This window comes from Solenopsis invicta, chromosome 13 (assembly GCF_016802725.1).
Source record: "Solenopsis invicta isolate M01_SB chromosome 13, UNIL_Sinv_3.0, whole genome shotgun sequence".
NCBI lineage: Eukaryota > Metazoa > Arthropoda > Insecta > Hymenoptera > Formicidae > Solenopsis > Solenopsis invicta.
In genome coordinates, this window is record NC_052676.1 from 7037563 (window position 1) to 7049211 (window position 11649).

Here is an 11649-nt window from a genome sequence, read left to right on the forward strand (position 1 = left end):
GCCTCGCGCCCCTCCTCGCGCTCACGGGAAATTGATGTGGCTCGGAGAATTAATGATCCCCAGTCACTTCCAGGAAGAGGAAAACACGATGCTCCGATCGAGCCGCGTCTGAAACTGTCTCCTGCGAAGACGCGAGACTGAGCCTCGGTATCGATGTGTCTCGGAGCGTTTCGAAGCATCTTCTCTTCTTCCCCTTTCAGATACGTTAGATTCTGAATTGGGAAGTAACTCGTTACTTCTAACAAAGTTACAGTTAGAGAGTTACTTTTCTTCAGTAACTGTAACTTAACTTTGTTCCTTCCTATCTGTAACCGTAATTTAGTTATGGTTTCCTGGGTAACTACTTACTACATCGGACGCAATATATTATTCACTAAATGAATAGTTCGATTTCAGTGCTTGTATCCGCGACATACAACTAAGGATTTAGTATAGTGAATAAAAATGATAATTAGTGAATAGAAAGTGAATAAAAAATAATTTAGTAATGTTGGAAATGTAAAATTCTCATTTAAAACAGCAATGCATAAATATTACATAAGTTAACGGAAAAGTAACTGAAAAGTAGTGACTTTTTGAGTAACTATAACTGTAATGTGTTACTTTTCAAAGTTGATGACGTGTAACGGTAACTAGTTACTTTTTGGGAGAGAAAAACACTACTGTAACTAGTTACATAGTTGCCCGGTTGGATTCTAAAGTCAACGTGAAACAGGTAGATGTTTCTCTTTGGAGTTCCTTTCTCATGCATACATTTTAGCACGTGACAACACCGATGACACTCTAATTTAGTTATCCGTAAATCTACGCGACGTGAATATAATTTGCATAAAGATTTACATAATCTGTGTTTCATGCTATTTTATGATGCAAATAATCGCGTAAACGATTCCAATATATAAAAATTATTACAAAAATTTTAATAATATCAACATATGTTTGTAAAGTGAGTGATAAAGAAATGATTAGATTAATAATTAAATAAGTTAAGGCGGAAGGTAGACATGTAGAAGAAAATAAGAAGTCACTTTTTTGAATTTTCCTGGAAGAAAATGTAAGATTTTTAAAAATGTGACTTTTTTCATTAAAAAAATATATATGTTTTAATATATTTTTTTTTATTTTTTATATTGCAAAAGTCTTCAAATTGGCGGTGCCATAACAGTTCGCATTATATGTCAACTTCAACAACAGTACCAAGCAAAATATTCATAAAACGCATCTCTAAAATTGAAGTTTTTTAAAATTATATTCACATATTTTTCTAAAGCATCGTAGATGTCTTAAAAAATTTTTTGTAAACAAAATGTTATTTTTTAATAAAAAAATTTACATACTTTTATATATTTATTTTATTAATCATTAAATTTAGTATATTGATTATTAAAATAATAGCATTATTTATATTAATTTATTCTATTAATAATTAAATTTATATACATTTTAATTAAAAAATTTTAATTTCTAAAAAGCTTAATATTTTCTTCAAAATACTATACTCCAAAAAGTAACTCTTGTGCTTTTATCATTTTAAGTATACGTATTCCCTCAATGTATATGAAGAAAAGATGGTCGTGTCTCAACAACTGTTTGCAATAATTTTTATCTTATTTCGAGGGACGTCACGTGAGTCAATCGGCGAGCAAATCGTATTATGATTGTGTTCGTGTGCGTTACGTATATGCTTGCGCGTGTAACAAGTTTCGCGATGATTTACGCACCTCGCACCCTCGGAACTAATCTGTATTTGTTTATTCATCGGAACAACGAGGGAATACCGCGAAGCGGTACACAGATGCGCGTCTCCTCTCTCCTTCTCTCTCGTCTTCTCGCAGGGATCGTCGTCGGTGATTTAGGGTTTCGGGTTTCCGATGCACTTCGCCGGTCCGCACTGTTTACCATTCGTCTGGATTTATTGCCTCCCCCGAAGGAGATAGCGAGTAAATGAGCGAGAGGGCGATCGGATTTTGCACTCCAATCCCGCAGAAATCTATTGTATTTCTCCTCCAATCTTGATGAGAAGACTGATCGAAATTTTCTAGTTCAAACATCTCAATTTTCTAATTTATTTCTTGTAGACGAACACGTTTTTCGATTATCGTCACTATCAATCTTGAGATTGAGAAAAGTTGACGAGCACGTACCACTCAAGTTATCTTTTGTTATATTTTTCATTTGCTACTCATTTATACGCAAATAAACGTTTCGACGTAAATCTATTTATTTTAACATCGTTTCCTTGATTGAAAAAGAGTATTTCCTAAATTTAAAAATAAATTATTTTATATTGTCTGATATTTAAATTAAGGAAATGGTTTGAATATAAGAAGCTTTTTTCGTATATTACAATGTGTATCACGATGATTAATCTTCCATCGTAATTTATAATGTTACGAAAGCTTTGTTAACGGCAAAGTACAGAAAGGGATACGTTAATGTCAGGTAAAACTCGTGGACAAAAATTAATCTAAAACATTAGGAAACAGTAATTTTAGCAGATTTATCCCAGATTTCGTGAACTCCACGAATCTTTTCCTTCCCCTCTTTTCTCGGGGACCCGACAACGCTCGTCTTATAGGATCTCGTGTATCGTCGATTTTTCTACTTACGCGAAAAAATGTTCTGCGTGACGCAACCGCCCGCGACTCCTCGAGGTCGCCACCAACGTCGTGGTCATTGTTTATTCTTAACGAGGCGGCTTATTAGCTAATTATGTCGAGATGCGTTATTGCGACGCGCCGTCGCGGCGCCGACATTGTTCCTTCTTCCCAAGATCGTCGCGAGATTGACGCGGGATGTTCGCCAACAATGAGTAATACCATCCAGAAAATACCCGCCCTCTTCTTTATTAAAGCTTTGCCGTGAAGCTCGCATATCAAACTAAACAAATCGCACCTTTCTCGGCGCCGTGTCCGATAAATCGATTAGAAACGAGAGATACGTCCGAGAATCATTCTCCAACAACATCCTAACAAATCCCGACAGAAAGGGATCGCTTCCCAATGATCCCTGTCGGGCAGGGGAAGAAAGGGGTAAAAATTCTAATTAATTGACGGCCGATCCCGGCGCAAGACTCGTACGTCGTTAATTGGCAGCTTATGAACGAACTCGTGGGCTCGTTAGCGTGCGCGAGCGTCACACGTGGCCGGACGTGTGCGCACGTGATGCCCGTTTACGGCATGCTGATGCGTTATTTCGGCATCAGCGGAGGAGGCGGCGCAGGTACCGGGGGACGCGCGACAAAAGCAGAGGGTAACAACGGCGATACAGGTGCAGCAGCCACCGCGATCGATCGCGGATGACGGCCCGCTGAACCGTGACAGCTTTAATGACATAATCTCGCCTGTCCCGCCCGCGTCGCTGATCGCGATCAGCTTACTTAGAGATTGGCTCCATTCTCGTAAATGATCCCCCTGACGCGTCTCCCAAACCGAAGGTGTGATCGAAAATTTTGGAAACTTAATTACATCGTTATTAAGTTTGCTCCGTTGGTAGCAACGTTCGTTAAAACTAATGATGGGATCAAGTTTAATGTGTACTTAAAAATACGAGTCAAATTGAATTTGAGACTACCCAAAACTTGATCTGTTTAGTCGTTACTGAGATTTACTGAGATCCGATGCATGGAAATCGCTGACTCGCGATTAAAGAGAAACGGTTCGCTGTGCGTTGGCGCGAGACGCGACCGCGCCTCTTGATCATCAATTTCTATTTTTTAGGATTCGAATAATGTTTATAATAAATACGTCATACATTTAATGATAGGATAAATTCTCACTTGCAAACTTAGATAATTCGTATCTAATCAGTTTCTGTTCGGTAAAGTTTCTCGAAAATTTAAGGAGTTCCTCGCTCTTTATTTCCTCATGAAAAAAATTATGATAAAGGGAATCTCTGTGCAATCAGTCAATTATCGATTTGTACCGAGCACTAGTAACCCAGGATCCAGGATTGTAAACAACTTTGTCTTTTTGTGAACAGTAAATAGTTTTGTAAACCATTGAAAGTATTCTTCTAATTCATTTCGGGATCTTAGTATCACGTGCAAAAAAAAGTAGTGCAATCTCAAATATCCCTGCGTCAGATGTTCCTCAAATTGATATTAAACGCAGGACTTGTGGAAGCGTTCACCATTAGTGCCAAAACCGCTTGGTGTTGCAATCATTGTCTCGCCGGGTTGGCAAATTCTATCTGTTCGGTCTCTCGATCTCAGGACCGCGTGGTAGGAGACGTCGACTGGCCCAGATTAACCACGTGGGCGATCGCGATGACAAATACGCAGGGGAGTGCAACAACCATGCGTGTCTTTCCGCGGTCCCGCCTACCGACTTTGCTCGGCAGCGATGCGTACTATTACACATATCGCGAGCGACGGAGGTACATCGCGACGCAAAAGTCCTTTTTGCTCGTCGTCGTGCGTTAGAAGCGACGCACTTGCGCGCCCGTTTGTCACGCGCGATACCCATCGCGCGCGATCGATTGCCCGCTCGGCCATCGCTTTACCAAACTATTACGTAGTCGATTTATTACATGTAATGACGTGATCGATAATGCGTGTGTTTATACCAATTGCGTGTGAGATTTTCATGCGCACGCCGTGAGATTTTCATGCGCACGCCAGCGGATACCGATATCCGGACAATTCTTATGTTGACGCACACGATATAAGTACAGCGGAGCTTCCAAGACAGTTGACTATAAATGCCGAAGCAGAACGGTAAACAATTCTTCGCGGACTGTACTTTCCGAAATTAATGGGAGCCCATTAATTTACCTTAGCACAAATGCGGAGAATTCATGGACTCTATCGCGAGAATTATCGCCGAGGGGTTGGGGATTCTTCGCCGTCGGAAAAATGGTGCCCGCGCGAATTTTGTTCAAGCTTGTACCGGCGTGACATCTCGCAGCTATTACGCTGACTCGTGGCGGCAGGTGCAACATTGCTCACTGTCCCCGCGCCGATATATTCAAATGCCCGGCCGTCGCCGTTCGGCTTGCCATCTTGCGATGCCGAGCGACCCTCCTCACCCCCTGCCGTCTCTCTTCAGTCTAAGTGCCCTTTCCTCTGCCCTCGGCGCTCTCCTAAGCGCGACACCGTGGTCTATACGTGTGACTCTCGCGCCTCGCTTTTATTTTTCTTCCAGCCCTCCTCTTCCTTTTCGCCCTGGCCGTCTCTCTTTTCGGCCTGCTCGTGAGCCGCTAATTAGCGCGGACTTTGCGCGCCGCGCGGATCCGTGGAATCCGCGCGGTTATTTGTCACCCGGAGGAAGTTTCCTCTCTTTTTCTCTTTCTCCCACCCTCCCTCTTCTTCTTTTCTGTTACCCCGTCACCCGTTCCTTCCTCCAGAATTCTCCACGCGCGGCTCTCTAACGGCACCCCGTCTCACCCGTCTGTTCGCCGCTAGAACAGAGATTCGGCAGTGCCTTCCTTTTTTTCTCTCTGCAATTCTTCGTAACAATTCTTCCAAATTGCTTCATCTACTGTTGCATGATGCAGCTACCACGCAATCTTTCTTGCGTCTGTCACTTTATTTAAATAAGTTTATCAATGTTTTTCCATCAGTGACATTTATTAAAACCGGGTCGAGCCATTTTGCATCGATAAGATCAAATTAGGTTGAAATGTATCTTCTGCAAAGAAATGGGCACTTGATAAAAAATTAAGAAAATAATAGTTTAGCATTTAGTCTTTTAATTCTTAAAAAATTTCGAAATACTTCAGGTTTTTAAATGTTAGAGGAGTAGATGATATTATGACATTCATATTACATGATCAGTAATCACATTATATTTTATGCAATAACTTTGTCAATCATCATTATTTTTTATTGAAATTTATTGATTATACTCATCAAAGTATTATTTAGTCGATTCAAAATTCAAAGTTATGAAATATTTATTGCTTGCTCTAAATCGCGGATTTACCAAAGTTTTGATAACTTTAGACATTCGAGAGATCCTACCATTGAACTATAGCTTTCACGATACACCCTATTCAGGTTCAGCCAACGTATTTAGGGGACTACGTGCTGCGCTGCAGGGTATGAATAAATAGCATCGTGTTCTGCATCTCTCTCTTTCTTCCTCATGCTTCTCTCCACTTTTCCGACTCTCTTTCGCTTCGCTGCTCCGCTTTGACCGGCTAAAGGGCAAGGGGTGAGGGAACGAGCGGAGAGTGAGCACGTGGCTTTTGATACACCGTCACGGCGATCTTCGCGGCCGTGCCTTGAAGTCTGAATTATTGGCCCAGAAGAGCGGCGCCCCTTGTCGAATGGTATCCGGGCGTGACGTCAACAGCACCCGGTGGGTGGCAGAGAAAAACGGAACCCGCAAATATCCCACAAACGCGTGCGCACACGAGTGCTCTCACTCCCTTTCTCCGACGGACGGAAAAAGAGGAGACGAGGGAGATGAACCGCAGAGAGGAAGTGTACATAGATGTGTGACGGAGACGTCGGATCTTTCCAAAAAAGATTCAACGGTCGGATTAATAATCACAGTTTGATGAATGGACGCAGGTTGATGATTATCCGTGAATCTACCGCTTGTGGTTTTCAAATCTCCATTTTGTCAAGCATCAATGAATTACTTCGCCAACAACAGGTAGTGTACTTTAGCTCAATACCAATCCGTTCTTATTTTAAGACTATGTTAAGTAATATCTAAGATGCTGATATCAGAGATAATCTTAGATAATCGGATAAGCATCATTTTACAATCGATATATCGAAAGCCGTCATCATGCTTCTATGAGTAACAGAGCTGTTGGTATTATAAAGAGAAGATGTTGAAGGAAAATGTGGCGCGTAATTTGGGGGATCTTAAGTAAATATTTGTAGATTCGCCTAGAAAATTATTATTAATCACTAAGTTCTGCTTTCAATAGCTGTTCTCCTAATTTAAATTATGTTGATACTCTTCCTAGCCATAGGATATTAAAGAAAACTATTTAAGCTTTTAGGTAATGTGCAACATTTTGCACACAGTATTTTAATTTGCAGAAAAAAAAGATATTTTTTTTGTGAACCACGAACTTGATTTATATCTTCACTCAAATAATTTCGTTTTTTTTACTAGAAAGAATGAACTGTTTACACGATATTTGTTAGTGAATCCGTTGAATCATGTAGCCACGGACAAATTGCTTGCCAAAGGCTGTGTGATTACAAATGCAATTTTAGAACCAAGTTATCAATATTTACGTAAATAAAAAAAGAAATTGGAGGATGACGGACTAGATGATGATAAACTAGACAGTGAATACTGCCATATCAATTTAAGTCTGAAAACCTCGTCAGCAAATTTTTTAGAACTCTTATTTAAAGTTTCTTTTTTTCAATTGTTGAATAAGAATTATTCAGTAAAAATTTCTCAAATTTTTAAAATTTAGAATTAACTTCTTTTGGCCCAGAACGAGAACATTTTAAGTATTAAATATTCGTTTTGTCGTTACTGCACGCTTATAGTGGTGTCTAATCCACTATCGTTTTTTCTTACAATTTTTGTTCTTATTTTTACAAATACAACTTAACAAACTAAAATTGCACTTGTAGTCGCCATTGACAAGCATTTATCCATAACTATAATTCAACTAATTCGCTGTTAATAATTGTGTGAACAGTTCACGCTTTCCAATAAGAAATGAAACATCATTTAAGCAAGTACGAAAGCGTAAATTACGATCGTGCGTCGTGTGAACCCGGCATTACATTGCACTAATTATCACCACTGCTATATCATTTTGTTTTTTCTTATAATTATTAGATAAATTAAAGAAACAACATGGTGCTATGATCACGTAATTCAATCAGAGTGGAATATGTTCAACATTTTATTACGCCTCTCTGATTAATTAGGTCTCTAACTAATATTGCAATTCTGATTGATTTATGACATCTGTCTAATTGTAAGATAATCTTAAATATAAAAACAGAGTACGAATATTGACTGTAGTTTTGCGATGGAAAGTTTCACCTTCTGGGACAAAATTTAAGTTTCCATCACGAAAAGCACCAAGGGGAAGTCTAAACTCAGACCTTCTGTGATTCGACAAATCCAGGGAGAGGCAACCTCGTGTTTCGCTTCAGTACCTAATTGCGTCAGCAAGTCTTGATGAGGACTCGTTCCCTGCGCGCACTACAAACTCTCTGTCGTGGAGACGCTTCGCGAGAAACTCGCACAAACGCGTCGCATCGATGTTTGAGGTCTCTCTTTGGCGCGATGTTAGAACACGGGGGTTGCTGGGGGAAAAAAAGGGTCGACGAAGAGGCGGCCGTGTGAGACGTGTCGCTCGGAAAAGGATTCGGTTAGGCGAGGTGGAACAAGACGAGTCGCGTCCGACTGAAAGTGAAGCCGAGGCGAGGTGTATCCGCGCGTGTGGCGGAAGAGCGCGGCATTAAAAAATCAGGAAGCGGAGTCTAATGAGCGACCGGCACCAGGAAATAAGTGTCACGTGGCGGGGGCGGTACGAACGACACTCCTTTTTACACTTTCTCGGTCTCGCGGAAAGAGCGGTTCTCTGAATCTCTTTATCGCGATAAGAGAGTCAAAGTGAAATGAAGATGGAAGAGGAGAGATAGGCGAAGTTAGACGCGTGCAGATGCGACATACGGCTGGGGGCCGGTTGGGCGAAAATGCATTTCAGATTACGGAACGTTTTCGAAAGTGTACGCTACGAAAGCGAAATATATGTGCGACGCGTAATTAAACGTTGCAATTAAAGGTAATAAATGTCGCCGTTCAAGATTTGTCGAAGCTGTTGAATTTGTCGGCACCAAATTCCGCAATAGGAGCGGCAGATCAAAATAAACCATCCCGGCGCGCCGCGTTATCATCGGCCCGCCCCGTTATCTACATAGCTTGCATAACTCCCATCGCCGTTCGCGGCCATTAATTAACTAAACGCGCATTTTATGCCGATGCACCGCCGGCATCGCCAGTCGGAATTATTCACTCGGAATAAAGTCTTAATTAATTCACGATTGTTTGCGCGTCTGTTTCTTTTTTGTCCCCGCCTATCCCAACGACTAGGATTCTTTGATGCGCCGAATTCACCTGCGTTTGCTGTTTTCCGTTTTCTTGCAAGCCGAAGACAACAATTTTCGCAATTCAATTTTTGAAATTCCTTCTCAAATTTCGAAACGTCGGATTAGTCTCAACTCTTATCAAATTTTTGGCGAGACGTGCACAATTGTATTGGTAAGAGTTCCGACGAAATCATTATTAGTGACACAAATACCAGTGAGACATAAATATTCTAGAAAATAATCGGCATTAATAAACTGTTTAACCAAAGGAGAATTCCCCTAATCAATAATTCAAGTTAAAGTAAAAAAAAAACAGATATTTTTAATATATCAGAATAAAAGACTAGTTCTTTTTGCACAAACAAACCTGTTTTTCTCACTAGAATACTGAAAAGAGACATAGAATTTATTATTCTTGGTATTTATCATAATTAAAGCATTTGATATTTACGTTGTTTCGATAATATTTAATATTTTTTTGTATTTTAAATTTAGGAAGACGTCCTTGCATTGTTACGTAATTAGTTGATAATACATTTTTATTAATAAATAAGTAACAAATTAAAAGATTTTCATGTATTTCTTATTATAGTTTTTTACATTTAATTCATGAATTTCTAATGATTAAACATTAAAGAGATATGTTTATTCAAACAACTTGAGCTTTGAATTCAGTTCTCACTTCATTATATTCAATATTCCATGGCCACCGATACTTAGTCATTGCATTACATTTTGCTTGTTTATATAGAAGTTATTTTTATATAAAAATCTTTTGAACAAATGCAAATAATAAATTTGAACTAAAACAATAACAGGGTATCGAATGTCGAAAAAAATACATTCAAGTAAAAAATTTTTAAGATCTGAAATTAAAATTTGTTTTTTTTTTGTTACTAAGTCTTCACAAAGTTTTTAGTTTCTTTCAATTATTTTTCTATTCTTAATTTAGATTTATAACAACAATAAATGCACCACTCATCGATTTATAAAGATTTGATGAGATTTCTACTCGTATTTACATATCCGATATTTTTCCCTGAGTTCACTGAAAAAAATTTACTAAATTTTAATAAATACTTGTATATGCGTGTCCGTGCAAAGAAAATTTGATCTCTGAATTTATATTTAAAATAATTTACACTAAATCATGGGACAATACGATATTTTGAAGAATTTTATATAATTTTCTTTGATTTATTAATATCTACCTTAATAAAATACAAAATACATTTAATTAAATTTTACAATCTGCTGATAATTTTATTATGCAATTTATAAAACGTCTTTGTGTATTTCAAAAATTTATATCATAACCAATCATTTATTTGATAAGTTACCAAAAAGGAAGATTTATTCTGAGTTTATCATGTCACATGATGATACCAATACAATTTATAATAAATGTTGCGAAAAATAATGAAAAATTTTCTATATTTAGTGTCGTTCTGGGGTTAAACATAAGAATCCATGTGATGATTAAAAATATATATATTTATTTATTTATATTTATTTATTATATGTCGTACAATACATATGGTCGTTATTTATTTAATAGAATTGCAATTTCTATAGATTTGACGATCTTTGTTGAATTCCCATAGATTTCGTTTTCCCATAGAACGACAGGTATCGATTCCGAGAAGCTTTCGACAGCCATCCGATATTCATCCAAATATCACTTTCACGGGCGCACGAGTCCGAGATCAAGAAGGACGCCGGAATCGTGAGGCTATTTTCGATCTCCTATCGAAATCAATGGGGGAACAAACTCGCGCGTGTTCCAGTCACATTCGAAGATCGTTCATTCTGAAAGCCGATGAGGCGTGACGGAGGCAACCGATGGATTCCTAGATCCCCATGGCCGATGTCGAGGTTCGTTTACTGTCCTCTGTCCTCTGACCGGTTCCAGGATCGAGATACCGATAACACGGATGATCGATGCCGGACTACGCAGACAGAAAATCGTCGATGACAGTGCGACGGTGTCGAACATCGACGTCTCATTTACTTCGTCGAATGCAACGGGCAACGTTTTCGATCGCGTTCTCGTGGATTCCTCGCAGGATAAGGCTGTCAGAGAAGGACATCGTGAAAAATCTATTTCCAAAGGCTGTTTTCGAAAAACAACGATAATACAGCAACATAAAGCAATAATTACTCTTTTCTTGAATATAGAATTGTAAAATGTTTCTGTAATTAATGTTGGATTCTGATGAATCTATTTACGGGATATTTTTTAATATCGTGTAAAATTTTTATTTATACTGCGGTATAGGTATATAATATGTTCTAGTTTTGAAAATATGTAAATAATGTGCTTCTGCTTCAAAAATATTTATTTTTATTAAAAAGATAAGTTATAAAATTAGATGCAAAATTGCCAAGAAACGTAATACAACAGTGGTAAACTGTCTTGCTGCAGTAGCAAAATTTTTAACAAACTTACTTGTCGCGATAATAAAAATTTTTTTTTCCGTGCATTTAGTTTCAATGAAAAATCACTGATAATAAATTTTGATTAAAGGGAAGCATTTCCACTAATTGAAATTAGTGCGAAATTCCTGAAAAACAGTTTATATACAGCCATTGACAAAATTATTAGGCACCCTTGCTTTTTCTAA

At 38.4% G+C, this 11649-nt stretch overlaps 1 protein-coding gene across 1 annotated transcript in view; it reads left to right on the forward strand.

The window, feature by feature from the left end:
• Positions 1-11649, forward strand: part of LOC105205586 — a 45606-nt gene extending 33957 nt beyond the window's left edge. The window contains exon 3 of the mRNA XM_011174984.3: positions 10647-11649. Coding sequence (XP_011173286.1) covers positions 10647-10838 — 192 coding nt within the window. The 3' untranslated portion in view covers positions 10839-11649. The remainder of the gene's footprint in view (positions 1-10646) is intronic.